The sequence below is a fragment of the Protopterus annectens genome, chromosome 14.part0 (assembly GCF_019279795.1).
Source record: "Protopterus annectens isolate FY-2018-M chromosome 14.part0, PAN1.0, whole genome shotgun sequence".
In the NCBI taxonomy this organism is placed as follows: Eukaryota; Metazoa; Chordata; order Ceratodontiformes; family Protopteridae; genus Protopterus; species Protopterus annectens.
In genome coordinates, this window is record NC_056748.1 from 482,701,669 (window position 1) to 482,728,700 (window position 27,032).

Genomic DNA, 27,032 nt, shown 5'->3' on the forward strand with positions numbered 1-27,032 from the left:
GGGTCTTGTGCCAGCTATCTCTCAATTTTTGACCTACTTTCCATGATATGTACTATATAAATACAGTCTATATATCAGCGTTGCCTTGGTGAGATTTTGTGAAAACAAGGTCCACCTCGCGAAGGTACTCACCAAGACTTGAGGATGAATTCAGATTCAGCACTAGTACTTTCCTTTGCTTGCTGACTTTTCATCTCCATTCGGACCCGTTTCATCTCTCCTTTTGGCGAGCATAATGAGTTTTAAAGAAATTATTTATTTCATCTGAAATTTCCTGAACCTGCTCCAGTCCCTTATGTTTTTCCATCATTGGAGGATATATTTGTTACAGCCTGTAACTTGCCTAATAGCCATATGTTCCTCAGTCTAGAAAGTTTTTATTTTCTAACCCCAGATCAGACCCAGCAGTTACTTCATTCATAAACCCAGCTGCTGCTAAACATCTGGATGATTCCAGTGCCTCCCTTTCTGAGAAGAACAGGAAAGCCTTTGAAAGATTTGGGGAAAATGTATATTCTTCTATAACAATGATTTTAGTGTTCTTAGTTGTCAAGCTCACATGTTGAAGTTTAAGCTTGCCATTTTTGAGAATATTGGAAACATTACATCATCTTTTCCCTTATCAGAGGAAAATCATCTTTGTTAATGTTATTGCTTCTGCATCTCAAATCATAACATACTGTTTGAAAAGTGCATATGGTACGGCTTATACTTGTTCCAGAGCTGCTGCTAATGGAATTGTTATGAGTAGATTTACTTGGTTTCGTATTCAAAATCTGTTTGAAGATGTTAAAGCTGAAATTTGGAATTCTGTCTTAGAGATGCAGTCTTGGGGCAATCTACTGTAGATGTCCTAAAAAGTGTGATGATGGAGGGAAGTTGTTAGTGTGATTTAAAAAAAAAAAAAAAAAACAGCAATAAATAATAATAATAAACAAATAAGTAAGATGCTGGTAAAGCAGTCTTAAAATGCAGTGTCATGGAAGCTCCTAGAAGAGAGGAGGAGGAGCTGCCCATAATAAAAGGCAATCTGACAAGTCAGAACGAATATCTTCAGAATCCCCCCATCCATCCACACTGACACGCCTTTCATTATTCCCAAAACTTTGAACCTCCATTTCTGCCTTTGACAACAGATAGTCTGACAGATGGATTCTGAGAGTTTATTTGTCATGGGTACAGATGGCAGTAGGAATCTCTCCCCCTTTTCAGGGGATTCTTCCTCATCCACAAGATCAAACTTCTCTTTTCCCTCCTGTCATTCAGCATCTGCTACCTCAGCGGGTGATGGAAGCTGTCCCTTTTCTGATTGGAGAAGGCTTTTATTTAATGTTTCTGGTGCAAAAGAAAGAAGCTTCATTGAGACCTACCCTAGAGCTTTCATTTTTAAAACAGTTTGTGACAGTTCCAAGGTTCAGATTCTCTTTCATTCCCCATTTAAGTTTTTTGGTGACCCTAGATTTTAAAGATGGTTATCACATTCCAGTAGCACCAGATTTTAGAGCTTTCTTAAGGTTTTCTGGCTCCGGATTACTCTTTCAGTTCGCTGCATTACTTTTTGGGTAACCACTGCTTCAAGGGCAATTGCAAAAATTCCTAGCTTCAGTGATAGCTTACTGCAGACTGCAAGGTATTCACAGTTTTCCTTATTTAGACAGTTTTCTTATCTTTGCAGTCTTTTTTTTCAAAGGGTCAGATATCTCTCACTTGGCTGGGAGATCATCTTCACAGACTGGGGTTTCAGAATTTCCAAAAGTCTTGACTCCTCCTCACAGGATTGTTTACCTGAAGAATACCCTAGATTCCTCAGTTCAAAGAGCTTTTCTTCCAGAGGAAAATGTAGGTCTATATCTTTATCTGTTCCTGAGTTTTTCCACTCAAAAACAAGAGAATTTCTCAGGATACTAGGCTTAATGACATCTGAGATTCTCCTAATTCCTCAAGCAAGATCCATATGAGAAAAAAATTAGTGATTCCTAAAATCAGCATGGTCCCAGCATCAACATACTCTGAGATTCCAATTTTAGGGTTGGTTAGAATGGAACTTTTGTGGTGGATAGCCCAATTTTGTCTTAATCTAGGTCTCCCATTTTTCCCTTCCAGCTCCAGCAGTCTGTAACAACAGACACCTCAGACTTTGCTTGGGGAACAGTGTCTAAGGGAATAAAAGTGCAGGGTCTTTGGAACAAAAAGACAGACCAAAACACAGCGATGTTGGCAACCATAAATGCTGTCAACTCTATTATCTCTGGTCTCCAGGACCATTACAAGCAATTATAGACAACACCATAGTGATGTGGTACATAAGGTGGGTGGGCAGGGCTTACACTTTAGGAAGACTAGCTATGGTAGTCTGGGATGTAGCTTTTCAACACAATCTGACTCTACAGGCATCTTAATTCCTGTCAGAGCAAATGTTTTTGGCAGACAAGCTGAGCAGGTCCAGGACAGACCATCACAAATGGAAACTGAATCGGGGGAAATAGATATTTTTGCCTCCAGTCACAACAATCAGATGGCAAAAGTCTGCTGCAGAACTACATGCAACTAGGCTCGGAAAACAGATTTTTTTTCTTTCCCTCGGACAGGAATGTTACTGTATACTTTGCCACCCTTTCCACTCATATCTTGGGTCATTCTGAAGATTTATAAGTAGTCTCCAAACATCATTGTGGTGGCTCCTTCCTGGCCTAGGCAATAGTGGTTCTCCTTTCTTTTGCAAATAGCCAGTGGCATTTACCACAAGCTTCTTCACAAACTGGACTTAATCACACAAGACTGGGAGCTTTTCCTCCACAGCTGGGGGTAGGGGGATTGATGATTGTTTCATCTCAACCCTGAACAACTGCAACTAACTGCCTGGATGATAATCTTAATAATTTTAGGTACCTGTTTTCAGAGGACATGCAGGAGGTATTAAAGGAGGTAAGAAAACCCGCTACTAGGAAATCGTATGTTAGCAAGCATATGATTAGTTGGTGCCAATACAAGAACAAGGACCCCTTTCAAGATAGTGTTTCACTGATTCTGCAATATGTGTATGAGTTATTATCTTCTGGGCCTGTCTTACTCCATCAAGGTGTAGTTGAAAGCCATTCCAGCATGTCTGCTCACAAATCTCCTCCTTTTAATGTTTGTCTGTCTTTCAGCTTTTCCCGGTTAGGGAACTCCAGTCCGCTAATGATTGGTAGTAGATTTTTACGATGCCAAGTTGCCAGCTCGACGCCCAGCCTTCAATGAAGGCACGTCCATTCATGCATGTCTTTCAGAATGCCACTCTACCACGTGGAGGACATGCAGACTCCACACAGAAGGCACTCCCCGCACTCCAGCTGAGAATCGAACGGGAGAACCTCTTGCTGAGGCAACAACGCTACTGCTGCACCAAGTCTCCTCATTTTAATGCTGTGTAAAAATGTTTTTGAAAGGGGTATTGCATACCAAGCCCTATAGGAAATTGGTGGTTCCTCCTTAGAATCTTAATTTTTATCTTGGAAAAAAAATTAACTCTTGCTCAGTTTGAACCAACTCATCAGACTGACTTGAGGTTCTTAACATGGAAAAAGGTTTTGTTGATTGCTTTGATTTCTGCAAGGAGCGTATCTGAGTTGCAAGCCTTTATAGTCGGTGAACATTCTCTTTTTCTACAAAGTCGGGGGTTCTTTAATTTATTTTATTTACCATAATAGAACACTGATCAAATGAACAGTTAGTCCGAGTTGCTCCATAATGTAGCAAGCAGTATTTAGTATACAAATTACAATGGTTTACATTTGTGTACAAGCATAGATTATCTGACAAACAATATGTACATAGAAGAACTAACCGAAGATATTTACATAATTGGAATTGGCAAGGTAGGAGAAGTAAAACTGGAGGAGAATGAGTAGTAGTTGCTAAGTTAAGAAAGCTAATATAGACTAGTAAAATGAAAGCTGGGATTAGATCATGTGTAGTGGGTTTAGAGCAGTAGTGGTGTGATGAAGAATCTTATTTTAGGGCAAGTAACTTAATCAGGTGGATCAGATGTGTGGGAGGTAAAGGTGCTATCAGTTGGAGAAATTTTTGACATTTCCTTTAGATGGCAGTAGCATTTAAACTGTTAAGTATTGTTTGAACTGTGGCTTGAACAGGGAGTACTTCATGTGATCAGTTAATCAAGAGGAAATGATTGCCATAGTTTTGGAGCCAGTGCAGAGAAACTTGGCTGGTAGAGTGCACATTTATAGCCAGAGTTTGTAGGGAGGGACCAGATCTGGCTTGGCTTCTTAGGTTATAGGTTTGAGTGGCAGCAAAAAGTTTGGATGAAAGAGGGGAATGGGTGTTATCTTTGAGTATTCTGAAGAGTAAGGAGCCAAGAAGATTCGACCTGGTCTGTACTAAATTTACTTAGCCTTTGAAAGAGTAAGGCAGTGGTATCCATTCCATGTTGTTAGCCTTTGAAAGAGTAAGGCAGTGGTATCCATTCCATGTTGAGTTAGCAAAGAATGTCCTTTCATTTCACTGTTACAGTATTCATTACGTTGGGGATCCCCTTCCAAAGGCATCCCGACGTCTGGCCAGTATATCAAAGCCTTTAGGTTGCTTTAAGGTACACTGTATGTCACATGTATGCTCCTTGTGTAGCATAGGGTATAAAGGTGACGCCCAGATGTACCATCCTTAGAAAATCTTTGCTGCCAGTCCGAATGCCATTACTTGATTGTCTGTCTGAACGCCCATTCCATTGCTGGTTCACCAAGCTGTTGCAGATGTGGGCATTGTGGTTCTTACTTATCCTTTTTTATTGTTGCTTGTGGGGTTTCATGTTATCCAAGAAGGGTAAATGGCAGTGTGGGAGACAGATTCCCCATAAAGACTGCCACAGCCAGTGTCTTTGAAGCCTCTCACAACCATATGTCCTGCTCCGTTTGTCAGGCTTTTGCATCTAAAACCCTTCATAGTGCACTGTTCTTTGGTGCTGCATCTTGAAAATCAGCATCTTAAGCTTCTTGCAAAAGACACTTTGGAGGGTACTTCCCACTCCAAGGGACATCCGTCAGTGAAGAAGGTGGCTGAGAATCCTAGACCAGAATCTTCTGCTGTTCAGCCTCTGCCTGGCATCTCTCCTGAAGAGAATGAATGCCCAGAAATTCACGTGGCTTTGTCGTACGCTTCCTCTGAAGCGACTGGGTTGGAGTCCATTGGGAATCTGACTTTAAAGATGTCCAAGGAGGCATTGCAGACATCCGTTTTGGATGTTTAGGGGGAACCATTGTTGATTATCTCAGAGGGGCCTAGAGGTATTACTGAAATATTAGTCAGAGAAGAAGTCCCTATTACCATCATCGAATGCTGTCCTGGGTTAGAGCCTTCCAGATTTTATAAGGCAGACGTCCCATTGAAGAAAAAGCAAAAGACTAAATATATTTTTCATGCTCCTAAGGATCCACAGAGTGAATGTTAGGCCTTCACTTTGGTTCTGTTTTTAGTGCTTTGATGGCATTGAAACCTCCTTAGGGAGTTTGTTTCAGCCCCCCTTGGTCCTCTACTCTCTTAAAAAGGCACAGAGAACAGGATTCCTCTGAGTAGGAGCTGGAATCTGATGAGTCCCTTGCATATTCTTCTCAGATAGCCTCACCTTTGGACTCTGGATCAGAGGAAGAGGAATCTATCAGTCCTTATGCTCCCTTTGAAGAGATTTCTTTTGTGGACATGATCCTCAGGATGATGGAATTTTTTAAATGGGATTGTGCTCTGGTCTGTAAGGTACATAAAAGATACTATGAGTTGTTGAAAATGGGTTCTCCTAAGCGCCTCCTCTTCCTCCTGTTTTGGCTGCCTTGTTTGATGCATTTTCAATGCTTCTAAGGCTGTAGACTCTCATTCCCCTGCTCACAAGAAACCTGATAGATTGTATAGTGTGCCTGAGGGCTGTAGATTTTTGTACAAGTGTCCTCCTGCTTTCACCTCTGTGGTGTCTGTAGCGTTTATCAAGCCGTCTCAATTGCTTTCTTCTCCCAAGTTACTTCCCTCTGATAAAGGTAGCAGGACCATGGAAAGCCTAGGTAAGAAGGTTTACACCTGTGCTGCCTTTGCCTTTAGAGCTGTTAATTATCAGACCCATATGTCTAGGTTCTTGTTGGCTCTCCTATCCTAGACTTGTCAGGTTATTTATGAGCTTCCAGACTCTGAGGGTAAAACCTTTGCTCTTTCCATGTTAGGGTCTTCTTCCCAAGTGGCTCATCATTCTATCAAGCATAGTTATGATGCAGCAAATGCTTCCTCTAGGGCTGCTGCTTTTGGGTCAGTGATGTGGAGGTATTCTTGGCTTTGGCTTTAATCTTTGCCTAATGATATTAAGGATAAGTTGATGGATGCTCCTCTTGATAATAACCACTTGTTTGGTGAAGCTGCTGCTACTGTGTTCAAGTCCCTTCAGGATAAAGGGCAAGGCTTTGCAGGAACTTAAACGTGTTGTTTCTCCTGTGCCTAAATTTCAGAGAAACTACCCCAATAAACTAGCCTTTGTTCACAAGCAATCTTGCCCTTTTCCTAAGGGCAACAAGGGTGGCAGGTGGACTCCTCCTGCTGAGATGCTCAGACTTCAGTGCCTCAAATGTCTCCTTTTCAGATAAACCAGGTGCTGTCAGAGTATCCTGTTCTTCCCAGCCACTTTCCTCTTTCAGTTTGCCCCCCCAGTTTGGCTACAGATTACTCAGGATTCCTTGGTCCTGTCCATTATTCACCAGGGTTATTTCATGGTTTGGAAATCCCTTCCCCCTTTTATGGGTATTCCCCAGCCTCCTCAGGAGCAACTTTCCAGAGGTGCTTTGTGACCTTTTGACTCATTGCTGTTCAAGAGGTGCCTGTGTCCCAAAGGGGAGGGGGGGGGTTACTCCAGGATGTTTCTAGTACCCAGAAAAGAGGGTACTTGGAGACCAGTTCTAGACCTCTCTCATCTAAACACTTTCAAATATTGTCCCTTCAGACTTTGTTCCCTCTTTTGCTTCCTCAGGGTTATATGGTGTCTCTGGAACTTCAAGGATGGTTATCTTCATATTCCAGTCAATCCCCTTTTCAGGAAGTTTTTATGTTTCTCTGCTTCTTGGCATTTTCAGTTCTCTGCTTTGCCCTTTAGCTTTTCTGCTGCCCCAAGGGTATTCATCAAATGCCTCGCTCCTGTGATTGATTTTTGCAGGATTCAGGGGATCCAAGTATTTCCTTACTTGGATGACCTCCTGTTTCAGGCATCCTCTCTAGAGAGCCCATTGCAAAATCTTCGTTTTGCTATTTCCCTTCTGCAAAGCTGGAGTTCACAAACTTCAAAAAGTCTTTTCTGACTCCTTCTCAGGACCTTGGTTTTCTGTGGTACAGGATTCAGATGGTGCCTATGCTGTCATCCCTGCCTCCTCCCAAGGCCCTGACACTCATTTCCTCCTTTCAAACTCTTCTTCCACTAGCGTCTGTTACAGCCCGAGAGTTTCTGAGAGCTCTAAGATTCATGGCATCCACCATCACTATGATCTCTCTGGCCAAACTCCACATGAGAAAGTTTCAGTGGTTTCTGAAGTCAGTTTGGTTTCAACATGTGTATCCCCTAGAATTTGTAGTTTCTCTTCTACCTTGTCTCACGAAGGAACTTCACTGGTGGATCCAGCAGTTGCCTTTAAGTTCAGGGCTCCCTTTTCATTTCCCTATTCTTTCTCAGGAGCTCTTCACAGATGTTTCAGATGTCGGATGGTGATCAGTTTTTGTCTCCCTAAAGGTGCAGGGGGTGTGTGGCCACCTCTTCAACAGAAAGAGCGCATCGGTTTCACAGAGATGACAGCTCTCTTACTGGAGCTTCAGGATTTTCATCTTCCTTTCTTCCCAGGACCTCTCAAGGTATTTACAGACAGTACCACAGTGATGTTATGTAAACAGGGAGCAAATTCTGGTCATCTTTGCCAATTGCACTCCTAGTGTGGGATCTTGCTGTCCAGTATCTCTTCAGGCAGTTTACATTCCCATAGGTCAAAACTTTGTGGCAGACACACTGAGCAGGTCTTTAACTCAATCACATGAATGGATGCTTCACAGGGGTTAGTTTCTGGACATTGTACACCAGTGGGGTGGTACTCTGATCTGTTTGCTTCCCCTCTGAACAAGCAACTTTCTCCATGTTGTGCCAGAGTCCCAAGGTCCTCTGGTGTGGAAGGTGGACACCCTATCCTTGTGTTTTGGAAGGCAATGTTTCTTTATGGTTTCCTTCCCCTTCCCCTCATTCCAAAAGTCCTGTTCAAAATTGAACAGGATGCTTCCAAAATCTTGTTGGTGACTTCCTTTTGGCCGAGACAGCATTGGTTCTCTCTTCTGCATTTAGCCAAGGGCAATCATCGAAAGTTACCTCATAGGGTGGACCTAACTCACAGAGGACAAAGGGATATCTCCTCCTTCCCCATCTGTCCACTCTTCAACTGACACTGGGTGATACAATTTTGATTCCACATAGTCACTTTTTTCTGAGGAGGTGCTTTGGATACTGCAGGAGGCCAGGAAACCCAATACTAGAAAATCCTATTTATCTAATTGGAAGAGGTTTTCTGTTTGGTATATTTCTCGTAACCTGGATCCATTTTGTGTTATCTGTGTGAATTGCTCAATGCTGTGTTGGCTTATTCTTCTGTTAAGGCCCACTTATTAGCTGTCTCTGCTTGTCTGCCTTTATTTTCTCTGTTAGCTACTAGATTTGCGGCTAAACAATTCCTAAAAGATGTCCTTCATATTAGGCCTCCCAGGCAGCCTGTTCCTTCTCATGGGGATCTTAATTTTGTTTTGGAGAAACTGACTCAGGCTACTTTTGAACCTGCAGCTTCAGAATCCTTGCCACATTGCTCTTGTTGATTTTGCTTCATGAGACCATACCTGCAAGGGTTTACTTTCAGTCAGCTAGCCAGTGTGTTTTTTTTTTTTTTTAAGAATCTTGGAGAGGTTGAAAAAAATAAGCCTGAAAGCCTTCCCTTTATCTTCAGAGCCTCATGTCCTTAAAGGATTAATAGTTGGCATCTTCCATAGTTTTAAAATAGATTACATTTTTTAATATTTATAGTATGAGGTGGGAGGGCATATAGTGAAACATTTGTAGCATGATGACATGAGGTGGCAGTAAAAGTATGAGAAGTTCTGTTGAATTTAGGGTAAAGACCATTTGAGCTTGGTTTACTATATTAAGGGATAGTACTAAGCCACTGATTTACTTTGTTTACTCTTAGCTGATCAGGTTAGTCGCATTAGGCCAGCAGTCTCTTTTCAGGGGAGACCTGATGTGGTATTTATACTGACAGAGAAATGCAGCCAAAGCACTGGAGACTACCTTTACCCTTTTTTTTGTAGATGTGGGACCTTCTGTATCCACCTTAGCTATCACTACCTCACGCAAACTGGACTTCACTTTAACATTTCATCTGAGGTATGCAACACTCTCCCTTATGGTTCACTGCAGTGTCAGTAGTGGAAAATTAATCTAAGTACCATGCATGAGAATAGTGTCCCACAGTATTGTCTTTCAGCATAACGTTACTGTGTAGTATATTTACTGAAATGTTTAGAGAAAAGTTACAGAAAATGCCAGTTGCAACAAGGGATGAAGATGGTAGTTTTGTTTTCTACAACTCTGCATATCAGATTTTACAACATAGATTGGTTGGTTTTCTTGTTAGTAGCCTTCCTTTTTTAACTTGTTATGCTCATTAGACAAAAATGTATGCCTTCTGGGGACCATTTATTACTTTGGTTCTGTTTTTAGTGCTTTGATGGCATTGAAACCTCCTTAGGGAGTTTGTTTCAGCCCCCCTTGGTCCTCTACTCTCTTAAAAAGGCACAGAGAACAGGATTGGCTTGTAAACCAAGTCAAATGCAGTGCATACCATTTTGGGTAACATTCACCAGATTTCTTTGTTACCCCCTTCCTAACTAAATTCATATTTAATCCCAGAAATTATCTTTACTACTACCATTTGAACTCTTTGATTCATGTGGAACTGAAATTCTATTGTCAGAATACTTTTAAGTGGTTGTCAGCACACAATCTTTGTAGTTAAGATTTTATGTTGCTTAAACTACTTAACCAGTCTTTCCAGTGTTAAGTAGTTTTGCTGCATTAAGGCAATTTAATTTGTTCTAAAAGTTATCAGTTAATACTTACCTAGTGCATCAAATAGCCTGTCTTTTCCCCTTGGCCTTTGTAATAGGTGAAAATTTGTCTTCAGTAGTTTAAATGTCAGGAGAGACTCTGGCATTATTTTTCATACACAGATGAGCTAAACAGGCTGAACAGCTGTTTGTCTTTTGGTCAAGATAGGTCTGGTTAGTTCTTGTGCAAATGGACTGGTTAGTTTATAAGTGAACTTTTCCTTGCGACTGCATCACCTTCTATCTCAGCAAGTAGGGAAAATCACTTCCAGGTACCCTAATATATACTCTGTTGAGGGGATAGCAGCCAAGGCTGCTTATTTCAGAACTAGGCAGGTCCTATTAGTACTTCCAGGGCCTGCCTTTGTTCAGCTGGTGCCCTAGGCAAAAGGGCTCCACAGCACCCACCCCCACAACACCCATGCCCCCATCCTGGTCTCCTTACACCATCTAGATTGCTTTTTTTCTTTGTTTTTCTCAGTTTGTCTTAATCTTCAGTTTTTCCTATATTCATTCAACACACTATAAAGAAACCATTTCTTTACTACAAAAAATAACCAAATAAGTACTGGAAAACTCCCCTGCTAGAGCCGCACCCTAGGTGGCCACCTAGTTGGCCTATCCCTAAGGCTGGCAATGACTAATTCCTTTGATACAGGGAGAAAGGGACCTGAAGGAAATGCCAAGGTCAAATTGCTCATTAATTCTACCAGGAAAGCTGCCACTAGTGGGACAGGTGATTAAATGAAAAATGATTTGCTGACTGAGATGCTTCTGAAGATCTATGATTTGAGGAGGTACCTGCTCAACATTAATGTAGGTACCCTATCATAAATCGTAAAAAAAAAAAACTCTGCCAAATTTCTTATTCCCAGTCGTGTTCTGAACCCTTCCTCCTCCTTTTATCCCACTCCGTACTGGCAGGAAAGATTATGGTGTATGGTTTCTCTTCAAGTTTCTTATTACACTAATAACATCACAAGGATTTAGACAGAGTGAGCAAAGCCCAAAGGAGCTGCTCAGAAATTGCTGCTTCCATCATTGCTATTTTTGTGTGTTGTTTTTCTGTTTAAATGTTTAGTCATTGTATGAATTCTATTTTTATTGACATACATTTTGCGTCTGTTTGAGCTGCAAGAGTTCTCAGGCTTACTTTTTTGTTCCATGCTTTCTTTTCCAGTTTACTTTGTTGCCAAGAGGTACCATTAGCAGCTTTTACCAAGCACATTTGCATCCTAGGAGTCATGCAAGCATAGTCATCAGTAACTAGTGCCAGCTATCTTATCAGACATTTTCTTCCTGTTAATGGTGTCAATGTGGATTTATATACAGTAGTCCGTGGTTGATGTCTTAACTGTACAGCTTAACAAGTTTCATCAGAGTGCTAGAAAGAGATGCAGATTGTGGGGTTTATGGCCTTATTTTTCCTGGTTCATTAGAAGAAGTAAAATTACACAATTGCTTAATGTTGACTTTACACCTTGAAATGTATATACCACACATAGTAAACGTTAACATTTATATTTAAAGTGAATAAAATTAGTATATGTGTACTCTCAACCTGTTGTTAATTTCTTACCCTTTCTGCTCAGCTGGAGGTTCTGGTATTCATAGACCGTTGTCAAAAAAGGTGGGATTTGGGGAAGAGTACAAGTCAAAGGTAAGCTTAATTACATTTTTTACCACTGTCTTTTAATGTTTAGTCTTTCAATATATCTGCACTGTTCATTTTTAGACTATTTTCTTTTCTGTGTGCACTCGAGTGGTACAAGAACAAAAAGCTTTTGCTGTTCTAGGAAAATAATGCTCTGGTCATGGCAGTAATGTGTACGAAGTGTATTCATTTGTTAATTTATTGTCTTACTGTTTGCTGACTGAGGAAGTCCCACTGGGTAAAATGCATATACAAGGAAAAGCCTTAGTAAAGAAGTTGCTCTAGCAGACATAAAAAGTATTAGTAACAGTTCTGCTGAGTGTGAAGGATTAAACACGTAAAAGTAGCAACAATATTTATCTTTAAATTTCAAATAACTGTTGTCATTTTTTTAGTCCATCATAGGCATTGGGGATCTCAGTACCTTTCCACCCATCTGCCTGTTAAGAATTCTAAAGTATTGGACATAGTGGACAACAAGTTATTTCCTTTGCTACATTGGGATTCAGCTACTTTGGGTATCTTTTTCACCTTTGTAGATTGTAGTTCTCTCTAGAGAAGCAAGCAGTAGCAGTAGAACATTTTTAACCCTTCCTTATTCTAGGGTTAAGAAAGAGCTGTTTAATACCATTATCATGGGTTGGCTGTCATGTGACCTGCTTTGATTTGGGTGCTATGCTGCGGCTAGAGCAGTAGGCAGATTTATTTGCTTGTGAAGAATGTAATAACTTAGTCTGTTTTATGAAATGGTAGTTTTACTGAGATAAGTACATTCTTTAATAGTGAAGGTGCATTCCCCGTGGTACACCATCTATGGAACAGGCTACCCATCTATGTGAAGCAGAGTTCTTCCCTAACCCAATTCAAGTACAACTTGGACATTTGGATGGGAAACTAGAAATTCATCCCTGGTTTGGCACCGATGGACACAGGTAACCTGTAAATGGCTCAGCTCCCAAGCCCATGCTTACACTTATCAAGGGTATCAGAACTTGTCCGAGATTAGGGAATGCATGGCTAGGCTTAAAAAGGCCCTTGTGGTCATTAGCCTAGTAAACACCTATGAACCTATGATGCCATGGTTACTTACTTTACAGGGTTAGGATTTAACTGCCCATCTGGATGGCAAGCTATTCTTTAATCCTGTCCTATTGTGCCTACGGCAAGCTATTCTTTAATCCTGTCCTATTGTGCCTACTTATGTTTTGCAGAGCTTCTTTTTCCTTTTATTTCAAACTGTCTTATACCATTTGTGATGGCTATAGCTTCTTTGTCGTGGGGGACCGTTTCACTTTTCCACCCAGTAGTAGTAGTCACTTTCTTGGTGACCAGTAAAATCAGTTCTGTCAGCATCCTAGTATGCCCAGGATTCCTATTCTGCCCACACCAGCTGATGAATATATCTTTTTTCACTGGAAGGAGCCATATTCTTTAATCCTGTCCTGTGTGGCTTGGCAGGTCGATGCACTGCTCTGGAAGTGCAGTAGTTCTGGGTTTGAAATAAGATGCAGGTGTAATTTTTCCCTGCTGGACAGGGGCATCGGGTGCTGACATGTCGGAACATGGGTTAAATTCTTGGCTAGGCTTGTAAGGGTCTCAAAGTCATAGTCAACTATACCAGACACTGCTTTCCTCCCTCCATTGGTTGACTGTTTAGTGCTTGCTCCACATGGACACTAAAGCTAAATATATTGCATAGTTCCCCCCTTTTCATTCGAAGATCTGTCTGGGGACAACCCAGGATATTATTTCCTCTTCCTCTAGTATGCCCTTCCCAGAAGATGTCTGTAATAAAGAGCAAACCCTTGTTACCTCCTGGTGTATTTCTTTGGGCAAAAGTTCTAGTGCCCAGTTCTACACACCATACCTTTAAAGTCATCCTCCTCAGTTGCTTCTTACCTTTTGTTTTATTGGAATACTGGGACCCAGATATTTAGTCTTTCTACCTTAGGGTCGTGATGCTCCTGTGATGTAGCCATTTGTTTTCATCTAGTCTCATGATTCGGGTTCTGCATCAGATAGGCCCAACTCAGTTGAGTAACTGTATCATAGCTCCTTAAGTCTAGCATTACAAAACCTCCCAGTTCATCATTTGGGTGGATTTTTTCACAGCTAATTCTAGGCTCCCTTCCCCCAAACAAACCTATTAAAATTATTTTCAAGCATAGCCCAGAATCAGACATAAACAGTATATAATTTGTGGGAGCATAAATATTTTGATGGCTGTGATTTTGTTTAGATTTAATCCAGACAACTCCCACTTCCTCACAACTTGTTGGACTTTTTTTTAGGACCACGTCCCTACTCTTGGTGACAGTCTAGACCCCAAATATTTAATTGTGAAGTGGCCCCAGAGATATGGATACTGCTGGGCCATGTTAAAAGTTGGGGCTCAATTAACCTGAATAGCCACCATCTTGTTCTCATTAATTTTATATCTTGAGATCCCAGCAAACTCCTGAAGGATTTCTAGATGAGTGAGTAGGTCCTCATGTGGCCTTGACATGCATGTAATGACATCATCAACATAGTGTCAGCTTCTCGTGTCTTGAGCCCCATTAAAATCCTGTAAGTCATTCTAAGTTTTCATCCAGATGGTCTAAATAAAGAATGAACAATAGATGCGAGAGCAGGCACCCCTGTCTGGTGCCCCTCTTGAACTCAGTTTCACCCAGCCTGCTATCTTTAACTGTGCTTTGGATCCCTTATACAATTGCTTGAGCAGATCAGTGAGGTACTTGGTGAACCCAGATTTGCTTAGAGCTCCCCGTAAAAAATCCCAGTGAACTCTTTCTCAGAACCTTTCTCAGCATCTAAGCTCGTCAAAAGGAGAGGGGGGGGTATCTTTCTTCTGCTTGCTTCTGTGTCATGTGTGTTCATCACTTGCTGTCTTAACATATTACCCTGGTATGAAACCACATTAGTCTGTTATGTGAAGCATGATCTGAGCCAGATGGTTAACAGAGATTTTCATAGAAGTCTTGTAGTTGTGATTTTGATGGCTATGGGTCATTAGGAAGCTGCCCTTGTGGGATCCTTAACCACTTTGGGGATAACTGTGATGACTGCATCCTCCTAAGAGCATGAGGCTTGTTTATCTGTGAAGGCTTTATTGAATAATGCAGTCCACTACCTCAGTAGTTCCTCTCCCCCTCCGGCTTTCTAGAGCTCAACTGAGAGGAGACTGGGCTTCAGTGTTTTAGCCAGTGCCTGTTTAGTCAGGCTCACCTTGATCTCGTTAATCATTATGGGAGGTTTAAGACTGTTGATATCAGTTTCAGTTAGGCTAGTTTGTTGAGAAGGAAGTCCTGTGTACACCTATCCCAGTCTTCCCCTGTTTCCTTGATATTATATAGATTCTGATTGAAGCCTCATAGTATCTTTACCGTTTGTACAGTGTTGTAGGATAATTTTACCAGTGACCTCATCCCTTAATTTAGCAATCTCTTTTCATTTGTTGGCATCTGAGCTTATGTGTAAGTAAATTTTGCATCCTAGGGGTGTCTCAAAGTAAAACTGCTTGATGGAGATGCTCTTAAATTCACAAATTTCAGCTAAATAAGCATTTAGGCTGTCCTGCACTGCCTTTATCTCATTTAACATTAGATTGCCTTTTCCCATCTCTCATCTGCTAATAGTGCCTTGAGCCTCTTTAGGTTGTCTGTATTTTTGCCTGGGCTTTCTTCTTTTGAAGCTTTCATCCCTCAGTTGTAAAAGGTTCCTTATCTCACTTTTGAAATTCTCCCACTGATTCAAGATTGATTTTTGGTTCATGTCTGACTTTGCAAGCAAGTCTTGTTTCTTTGCGGTTAACAAGTAAGTAAGGGCATCTTCACTCTTATTGAAAGTGCCCTGGAATTGGAGCATCAATCTTGACTCCTGCGAGGTCTGATATTAAGGAATGAGTGATGACTTTCTGGATCATGGACAGATGTTGTTGAGTTATATAGATGTGGAGTATCGTGTTGTGCCTGATGAGTATGGGAGTAGAAAATAGTCCTTACTTGCAGGAATCTTGTTTGCTGCATTCACTAGGCCAAAGAGTTTACTATAATTCTTCAAGAAACTGCCTTCCCTGGTAATCCTCTAATGTCCACTACTACATTCCATTCCCCTGCAGTGACTGAGCAATCTTGATGAAAGCTGAAAATTTTGCTCAGTATTGGTCTCCTACTTTCCCAGGTTATTCATGGGGATATGTAGAGAGAGAGGCCAGTGTTATTCTTATCGTTTGGAGATGACCTCTTATCAGTACATACCTGCACAATGTCATTTTTTCAGTGTAAATTCTCAACCCTCTTCCTAGCTCCTTGGAATAGAGATGGATAAACATTAACACCTTGTCTGTGTAATTGCAGGTGTTTCTGTAGAGTCAGATATTTTTCCTGGAACATCGTAACTTGTGGCTTAAGCACTCTTATGTTGGCTGATGTTTTTAGAAGCTTATTGTTGTCTACTAGCCCATTCATATTCCACAAAGAGGAAAATAGTGACAAAGTAAACCTAGTCTCCCTACTTCATGTCAACCATCCCATCAGAGGGAGGGGTTACACCTCCATGTCATTTAGTAGACCAGTTATTAGCTCTCATTTTTGATAACATGTTAAAAAACATAGTTAACAAATACTCTAGTTCAGCTATATATAAGTTGCTCTCGCTGGATTAGAAAAGCTCATTATATACTGCTTAAGATACCTGTGAGATGTATGGCTAACTCTTCATCATCCCCCTGTCCCGGACCTGTCAGTCAGAGGCAAGACACCATTGACGTTTACTAAATAGAGTGAAATAAGAGTCCCACTTCCCAGGCCTTACTCTGACTTTAAATGGTAGCCAGCATTGTGTTGGCACTGTTTACCAGCTTTAAAATGAAGGGCTTTGAGGGCTTGGTGATGCAGCAAACCAATAACATCATTTGTGTCCTCGACATTACCAGCCACTGATTCAGGGTCAACAATTCAAGTGGCTGATGTCACTGCTGTCTTGCCTACCTCCGGAAGCATTTAACACTGTCTGGCCACCTTCATGGCATTAGGCCCTGATACTTAAGCTAATGGAATAGTTCTGGTGTAGTTAATGAGCGTATGTTGAGAAAATTCTAGAGAAACTCCTGTCACTTCTAGTCAACCTGTCGTTGTATTTTATGATCTCACACACGAGATTTTATAGCTGTGTCTTTTCATTATGGACTTTAGTGACTTTACTTAGCACATTTGGTATATCACCTTCCTGCTGCTGTATTCTTTAGGGGATAGATGATATCACTGGGCATGATGGATGCCTTCTGACACTTCAGTGTTGTCAACTACATACAGTAGGTTACTCTTGTTTGTTTAAGATGGTAGGCACTTTCAGTACAAAATGCTGCTGTGTGGTAGGTCCTCTGCTCCCAAAATGCTTACCTGAATGACAGTCTCCTACAGTGTGGCCCAGTTGGGAACTGCTAGCATTCTTTGGCAAGTTTTGGAAGCCTGTCTTGGGTTATCACTGTTGCTAAGGTGGTCGTGTGCACTCAGAAAGGGAGTGGTGGTTCTTGTATAAAAACAGCTTGAACAGAGGGTAGTCTTCCTTTTACGCCCAAGCTTCCAATGTGAAATCAAGACCAAACCACTGCCAAGTTCAGACTACAGACCATGCAGTTCTTTTTGTCTCTCTACAACTGAACATCAGCTGTGAGAAGAACTCACTTGCTGGATCTGCCAAACCTGACTTGCCTCCCTCAGACTTGCTCAAACCCATATTTGAAACTTTTGAGGAGATTAAGGTACCCTGGGTCATTGTCATGCTGTTATAGAGGACAATTTTATGTTTATCCAGCTGTGATGTTCTTCGTGTTTCACTGTTGCAGTCATTACATTTGGGTAATCCTGCTGGCAGGTTGCCCTCAGCCAGCCTGAATTCCAAAGTCTTGGGTCCTGCGTCGGCCGCTGTCTCCCCTTCCCTGACGTCAGGTCATCAGGGGTATAAAAGAAGCAGCCTACACCATTTTCTTCAGTCTTTCTTGCCATGCGGTGCCCGAAGCTGAAGCAGTTTGCAAGTGCCGGTTGGCCGACTCCTGAAATTTTTGTGGTTGAATTTCAGAACAGAAGTCTTCAATAAAGCTAAGTACCCCGTTGGGGAAACTTTTTTTCTTGCTCCAGACCGATGTCAGAAAAAGTTAATAATTGTATTACTTGTGGAAAGCAAATACCTCAAAAGGAGTTTCATTCTTACTGTATTCCTTGCCTAGGCCCTGATCACAATGTTTCTGGTTGTCTGTTTTGTGCTAGATTTAACCAACACACTTCTAAGCATCTGTATACTTTTGCTTTAAAGTATTTTGGTAGCAGGTTTAATTATCATAAAATGTCATCGGATAACCATCCAACTACCGGAGTTTAAAAAAAACGCAAAGAAAAGGATAGAGAAAAACAACCGAGGCCCAAAACCAAAGACGGAGCGCCTCGAAGACAGTTGCCGGTTCTCAGTGAGGTGCTTTTGCAGCCCTTGACACCCGCTACTTTAGAGTTGCAGGTCGCTACTGACTTCCACGTGGAGTTGGCCATGCCGCTGGATACTCAAAGTATTGGAGCATCGGACGCTAATCCCTCTGATGGGTCCGGAGCCGCTGAGCAGGTACCGGCTTCTGAGGGTGTATTCAGACCACAACATCTTTACATTAAAACTACTTCAGCTTCAAAGACTAAAGCAGGTTCAAAAGCAAAGAAACAAACTCATGAACCACGTGTACAGGCCTCTATATTCAAAAAGCAGATGGTCAAGATGGCCGAAGACCTGATTACCTTGATCAGGGGTTCCCATTCCCCTCCTGATAAGAGGCCAAGGCAAGAGACTGACTATGAATCTTTAGATCAGGTTTCTATTTCTTCTGATTCCTCTTCTGATCAGGGATATTCTTTACCCCTCTATGAGGATTCTGATGCTGTAGAATCTATACCTTCAGCATCCCCTCCTGAGGATTATCCCTTTGGAGAAACCTTGCATACCATGAGGGAGCATTTTCACTGGGAAAGCCAAGATTTTTCAGAATCTAAAAAGAGGCTCTGGGATTTCCTTTTACTACCACAGCACAGGCCTCTAGCCATTCCCCCTGTGTTAGACATTGTAGATGATGTTTTTTTCGGAGTCTAGTTTGACCCGACTCCTTACCTCCAGCTCCTGTTAAGCCTGACTGATATTACAGGGTTCCTGACGCTCACAAATTTCTTTTTAAAAACCCTGCTGCTGACCCAGAAACTATTTCACAGGGTCCCAAGGGAGTTAAGACCTCTACAGCAAAAAACCCAACCCCCTCTGACAGAGATTCAAGGGCACTGGATAGATGGGGAAAAAAGGTTTACATATCTGCAACTTTGGCTATAAAGGCCTTAAACTTTCAGTTTCATAGCAGCAACATCTCATGGGATTGCTTAAACAGAAAATGATGATAAATTCTGAATGTGCTGAAAACAAGGAAATGCAGGACTTATTGCATGCAGCTGAACAAGCTGGAAAGCATACTTTGCAATGTGATTTTGATTCTTTGGAGGCCTCCTGCAGGGCCGCAGTTACGGGTTCTGTAATTAGGTGGCATGCTTGGTTAAAGGAACAAAATCTGCCTGATCATATTAAAGTTAAGTTACTAGATGCACCTTTACAGCATGATACTTTGTTTGGTGCTAAGGCAGAAGACGTGTTAAAGAAAATGGAAGACAAAGCTAAATCTATGCAAACTGTTAGAGTTTTTACAAGTACAGACACCTAGGTTTAGTAGACACTGGCCTACAAAAACTTGGTCCTTTCCTATGTCAGACAGACCTCAAAGGGGCAGATCCAGACACCCAAGGGGCAGATCCCAGGCACAAGATTCTTATAGGCCAAAACAAAGGGGTGGTTCTACCTCCAAAGCTGGAGAAGATAAAGCACAAACATACAGAAAGCAGTCCAAATGACTTTCCCCTGCCTGCACCAAGCACTTATCTTCTGGCAGCACCCTTAGGGGGAAAATTAGCACTTTTTGCTCAAAATTGGCACATAACCCAGGACAAATGGATTCTAAATATAGTGTCACAAGGCTACAAATTCCATTTCCATACTCTGCCAAAGGCAAATGGCTGGTCAGATCTCCCAAAATATCAATGGGCAGAGGCACAAAAACAAGTTTCATCCCTCATGGACATGGGGACCATTCAGCAAGTACCAGAGCAAGAGCGGGGACAAGGATTTTACTCAATACTGTTCTTGGTACACAGAAAGGACAAGGCCTGGAGCCGATACTGGACCCATCTATTCTGAACACATTCCTGGAAATTCCAAAATTCAAAATGTTGACTTTGCGGCAGCTTCTGCCCATGCTGGGCGAGAACGCTTGGCTTGTGACTTTAGACCTAAAAGAGGCATACCTGCATGTTCCAATCAGACAATCGTGCAGAAGACACCTCGGATTCAAGGCTGGTTCAATACATTACCGAGTCTCTGCACTGCCCTTTGGCTTATCTACTGCATCCAGGGTCTTTACAAAGTGCCTGGCACCAGTAATTGCATTCTGCAGACAGAGGAATACAAATATACCCTTACTTGGACAACTGTCTAATTCAAGCAGATAACAAGGACATTCTTCTTCAACATCTGTCATTTGTGAAAAGACTTCTAACATGCCTAGGGTACACAGTCAAGGAAAAGAAATTAAAACTAGTACACTCTCAAGATATAACATTCCTGGGTGAAAGCTTGAATGCAATTGCCCAGATGGTTTATCTCACGCCAGACAAACAAAGGCAACTGACTACCTATTTCACAATGTTGGCAACAAAGGCCCAGTTATCTGCAAGAAAAATTCTGCAGGCTTTGGGCTTAATGGCATTCTGCATCCTCCTAATTCCATATGCAAGACTGCATATGAGGAAACTTCAGTGGTACCTAAAAAGTATTTGGACTCAACATTGCCACAGCCTGGAAACGATGATTACTCTCATTCCCTGCCTGCAACAGGAGTTTCGATGGTGGGCAAAGGCTTGTCACCAGAACAAGGGACAGCCATTCACATTACCTCCAGCCAGGCAGACACTAACAATGGATGCATCAGGTTATGCCTGGGGGGCCCACATGGCAGGAAGATGCATTCAGGGCACATGGACCTCAAACCAAATGCATCTACATATCAATCAAAAAGAGATGCTAGCTGTTCAAAATGCCCTGACAGTCTTCAAGGACCTACTTCATCCGGGACAGCTACTGATAAAGACGGACAACACCACGGTCATGTGGTATATAAACAAGCAGGGGGGCACACATTCTTACCCCCTTTGCAGACTAGCCATGACATTGTGGGACACAGCTTTGACTTACCAAGTACATTTGCAGGCACAATTCCTGCCAGGAAAGGAAAATACTCTGGCAGACGAACTAAGCAGAAACCTCATGGATCCCCACGAGTGGCAGCTGGATCCACAAGTCTTCAGCATGATAACAAGGAAATGGGGATGCCCGGACATAGATCTATTAGCCTCCCCTCACAACTACCAACTAAAAAGATTCTGCACAAGGACTTATCACAGGCAAGCATGGAAAGTGTATGCCCTATCTTTCAGCTGGAAAAACCTATCAGTATATGCCTTCCCTCCACTGCCTCTCTTCCCCAAGGTACTGCTAAAGGTCAGACAGGATAAACCAAAGATGATTCTGATTGGCACAGACTGGCCCCGCCAGTACTGGTATCCCATCCGAAGGAACTTGTCTTGTTACTCAGCTTGGACCGTACCTCAATTACCTAGTCTACTGTCCCAGCAAAAGAATGAGATCCTGCACAGCCTTCTCAGGACATTAAACCTGGCAGCATGGCGGATAATGTAGTCATACAAAAAAAAACTGCTCAGCAAAGCTGTGATGGATGTCTTGCTGGAAGCCAGAAGGCCTAGTACAAAGTCTTTTATGCTGGAAAATGGAAGAGATTCTGTGCTTGGAATCAGGCACAAGAAACTGATACAAATGTACCAAATATTCCTCAGATTTTGCAATACTTAACTGAGATGCTGGACAAAGGCCTATCCTTTTCATCCATTAAAATTCATGCCTCTGCCATTTCGGCTCATTACAATACAGAACCACCATTTTTTTCTCATCCTTTATTAAAGCAGTACCTCAGAGGAGCCAAAAATGTAAGGCCTCCAAGGAGATCAGTAATACCTGCATGGGACCTCAACTATGTCTTGGAAAAGCTCACCCTGCCTACTTTTGAGCCAGCTGCTGCTGTTGATCTAAAGTTTTTATCTCGGAAAACAGCTCTGCTCCTAGCAAGTACTTCAGCAAGACGAGTTTCAGAGCTACAGGCACTCATGGCTGTGGAACCTTTTATCCAGACAGGATCTCTCTCAGAACAAACCCAACATTTATGCCTAAAGTGGTGTCCAGTGTGGCTCTTAATCAAACTATTCATCTGCCAACCTTTTATCCAAATCCACAGAACAAGGGGGAGAGAATTCTGCACTCTTAGGACATACACAGCTTAGATTCTACTTGGACATAACCAAAGCTTTCAGGAAGACAGAGCAATTACTAGTGGCATATGCTGCAGGATCACAAGGAAAGGCTATCTCAAAGCAGACCATCTCAAAGTGGATAGGCCACTGCATTCATTTATGCTATTCACACCATGGCAAGCCAGTGCCTAAGGGCATTAGGCCACATTCCACCAGAGCTGCAGCCACTTCAGCAGCCTTTCTCAGGGGAGTACCAACCAGAGACATTTTAGAGGTGGCTACATGGAGTTCAGTGCACACCTTTACAAAGCATTATCATCTGCCATTCTACTCTAAATCCAGGGCAGGCTTTGCCACTGCAGTTCTGCAGGGCCTCATAGCCGCTCCTAATGCTGTTTAGCTCCAGCCTCTCAACCATAGCTTTGGGACTCTACCCAAATGTAATGACTGCAACAGTGAAACACGAAGAACATAGTACAGTTGTGTACACTTACCATAAGTGTAGATGTTAGAGTGTATTCACTGTTGCAGTCCAGGTTACCCACCCGCCATCCCCCTTTTTTCTATGGATCTTATCTTTCCTTCCCTGATGTATACAACCTATGTGGTGTATTTGCTTATAGATGAAGGTAAAATTTATATTGGTGCATTTATTGATTTATATATATAAAATTTGGCTACCCTTTTAAGGGGCACCTGACATCTGGGGCAAGACAAACTGAAGAAAATGGCGGCTGCTTCTTTTATACCCCTGACGACCTGACGTCAGGGAAGGGGCGACAGCGGCCGATGCAGGATCCAAGACTTTGGAATTCAGGCCGGCTGAGGGCAACCTGCCAGCCGAATTACCCAAATGTAATGACTGCAACAGTGAATACACTCGAACATCTACATTTATGGTAAGTGTACATAACTGTACTTTCCTGCACCATACAAGCTCACCAATCCTGTTCCAGGGAGGGATATGCAGTGGGCATTGCTGACCTGTCATCCTGCCTCCACAATGACTCATTCACAGCCGTCATGCAAAGATGGGCACATAAATCCTCTCAGCTTGTGCAAAGTGCTCAAGCCGTTAAACTCTGCTTCTAAGCCTTAGGTCTTTGTTACCCTATGCCACTAGTGTTGACAATAACCAGACATGCTGTGGTGCTTACATGGGAGAAGGAGCACATTTCCAGCCTTTTGCCAGAAAGTAATGCTGGTCTACTAATCATGGCAACTTTCTGATGAGATTGTCATCCTTGGGTAAATAAACATATTCCTTGAGTTTGTACCTTCATCTGTCTTCTGGAGCTTGGAATTGTGGGAAATGCGCAATATTCTAATGTTATGATTATGTGGCATCCTGTATTTATTTGCTACAAGAATTAAGTTTGCCCTTCTTCAGGTTCTTGTCAGTAGCGTAAAAGGGAATAGACTTGTCAAAAGCCTTCAACAGTCTCACATCAGCTTATGCAAAGACTAAAGTTGTAGGCCTCACAACTCCTTCAACTAGCTTGTTTACCAGTTACCTAAACAGTTGCTCCTAGTTTGTAAAATGGGCTGACTCCCACTCCACATTCCTTAAAATCACTACAGAAGCCCAGCAAGGCTCCGTACTTGGGCCAGTACTTTTCAGTATCTTCATTAGTGACATGCACAGGGAATCAAAACTCTTCACCATAATACAATATACTGATGAGTCAGCTTTAGTTTGCTTACCCCCTAATCATCCCATCTTAGAAAACCATCACACATGAAGCTTTCACTTCTGTAGAAAACTAGCTAAATATATCTAATTTGTTCTTAAACCCCAACAAAACCAAGCTTATCCTATTCCTTTCTAAAAACATAAGTCATAACACATTGACCTTAATATTATCTCCTCAAACATCACAAAAAAGAAAACATCACAACACAAAATTACTAGGAGTTATTGGTAGCAAGTTAAATTTTGATGTACACATTGAAACTGCAGTCAAAAAGACACACTGCAGACTAGGTGCTCTTTATAGAGCAAAGCACCTTCTAAGTGATCACAGTAAAACACCGTCTGCCACCTCCCTTCTCCTTCCTTACCCCCCTGTATACCTCAACATTATTCACAAATCTCCACTCACCAAACACAAACTAGAAAGCACCTACGGACCACTGCCACCACTGCACAGCACTCAGTAGGCTTGAATGTCCTCAAAATATCACCCTTTCCCAGCTACTCACAAGACACAAAATACTTCACCATCCGCTTAAAACACCCTTGATGTCAAATCTCATCCATTGGTATATACCAAACAGAACCCTACGACCAGCAGAACTTTAACTTTTTCTAATAAATCTAATAATTATGATGACCCACTATTCTGTTGCCATCTCCAAGGCTTGGAACAAACTTTCAAATCACATCAGGCTTTTTAAACAACCTGCAGCATTTGAAATCTGCTGTAAAATATCACCTGGTAACTATTAAACTATGCACCTGTACCACACCTACAGTTTGAATGCAATCCTAACTCGGCTCGCTATGGATGTCCGTGTATTAAGACATTCTGTTTGATTCAACTCACAATATATTGAAAACAATGTATTTCCTTAATCCAATATGCTTCATAACTAATGTTTGCTTACCATTTGCTTTTAAATATTTTGTAAATGTTTGTTAACCATTTTTATTTTGAATTGCCAAAAATGTGTTTCTATCCTTGTTTTGGAGCTTTTTTCCCTGGGCCTCCACTGAAACTGGGCATTTCAATTCCCAGTTGAACATTCACGGTAAACAAAATCAAATAAAAAGAGTATAGCAACTGTGTGGCTTATCAGTAAAATGTTCAGTGAATCTTTTCTCCTTGCCAAGCGAGTGTACAGATCTACTGATTTCTTTATCAGTGACGTGTGCATCCCACACTTGTACCAATCCTTGACTCCAGTGAGGCCCAACCAAATGGTCATTCATGGTCCCCCATGAACTGTGATGTGCCGTCTGTTATAAATTCCCTTTTAGAAAGTTATCAGTGCTATCTCAAAGGCTTTTATGGTTTCCATCTGAGGCTTAACAGCCCTTCATAAGTGCTCTAAATACCAGATCTAACATGTTTAGTAAACAAATTAAGCAGATGCAGTATGACTTAATGGAGATGAGTTGGTAGGATGCTTGTGCACCATCTATAGAAGATGAAAAGCTGTCGCCACACACACACACACACACATATGGGATAAAATAAAAGAGAGTTGTTACCAGGTGCATTCGCAGATGCCTAGACGGGTCTTTTATGTATACAAGTTCTAATCTCCTCCCAAGTCCAACCTTTGCAAGCACTCTGAGGTTGTTTCAGTTCATCTTTTGATGATCTTGGGATTAGTTCTCAGTTATTTTACCAGCCACATTAAGTTATGCAATACAGTTCAACCACTTCAGAAACCTAGCCTTTGTAGGCGTTTTGAGGTCTTCCCTAACCACCTTTCACTAGTTGCAGAAGTGGTTGTGGCCATTTGCAAAATGTGTTACAGCATTTATAGTTCTTATCTTGGACAAGTGGACCACTTGCCGAAACACAATTTTTGCTCTGTGCTTCTCTTTTCCATCTCCTCCAATTGCTTTCTATTTCATACTTCAGTTATCAGATAGAAGATTCTCACCTTTTAGCCAGATATGTAATCCTGCCTTGACACACATGACTTGTTTACTTCTAGTAGGAGAGTTGAGACACTGGAAGAGGTACAGTGTGCCACCTTTCTTGAAGAGATCAGTAATTAGAGATAACTTCAGGAATCACTGTAACTCTAGAAAATACTTGTCATTTGTCTTTTTCAAGAGCACAAAGTCCTCTAGAGGGTGAGATAAAGAAAAAAGTGAAACACTGAATGTGGATGAGTTATTAATAAGAATGCTTTTTGGTTCAAGGAACAATCACACAAGATACATACTATTACAGGAAGTAGACCTGACATCATCAAAAGCAGCAGACGCATCCAGAGCGAGTTAAATTATAAGTACATGATTAAAGGAATTAAATATGCAAAGTGTTTGAGCTAAAATGCAAGTCAAATAAGTACAAAAATGAGAAGGGAAAAGGAAATGAAATAGCTGTGATGTGCCCAGAAAGTATAGTGCAGTTGAAATTCAACCTTTGTGTACTAAGCCAGATGGTGAGCATAAGAAAAGCATTGTCTTGTATTGTTGTAGCATTGGTGGTGCAAATAACAATGATGTGTATAATAAAAAAAAAAAAAATCAAGTTCAAATGAATTTGCATGTTATTGAACAGAGACCTACAAATGAGCTCTTTGCTGGCACTGTACAAGTCAAAAAAGATGATACAATGGTCTGACAATGCAGCAGAAACAGCTTGACAGCTATATCGGATGTTTTGGAATAAATCCTTTGAATAATAAAATGCTGAATTTAAGCTAGACAAGTGCTGGTAGTGAATTATAATGTTTGAAAATACTTTTGAAGCAATATGGCTAAGTTTGCAGAAGATGCATCTCCACTGATGGTGTATTTAGGGTATCAGGCAATGCCAGTGGGTCAAAAGCTACTGAGATATGAATATACTAAGAATTAACAAAATCCTTTTTCAAATCATAGCACTTTGAGCTTTTAAGACTAGTATGTGGGTGTGTGAAATTCCATTAATATGTGTGAAGTAAAGAAATAGAGCATAAGAATTTTCAGAAAGTCTTTACACGTGGTTTGTCTGAGTTTGCAAAGAATATTAATTTACACATGTATGATCTGAAAGTGAAATGTACAGCTGGCAAGGAACTACACATAACATATATGTCAATTA

General features: G+C 41.5%; 1 protein-coding gene across 1 annotated transcript in view; it reads left to right on the forward strand.

Annotated features, from left to right (window-relative positions):
* RRP12 (ribosomal RNA processing 12 homolog) overlaps positions 1-27,032 on the forward strand; it is a 1,805,151-nt gene that overhangs the window by 1,689,966 nt on the left and 88,153 nt on the right. Inside the window, exon 36 of the mRNA XM_044056239.1 lies at positions 11,745-11,812. Coding sequence (XP_043912174.1) covers positions 11,745-11,812 — 68 coding nt within the window. The remainder of the gene's footprint in view (positions 1-11,744; positions 11,813-27,032) is intronic.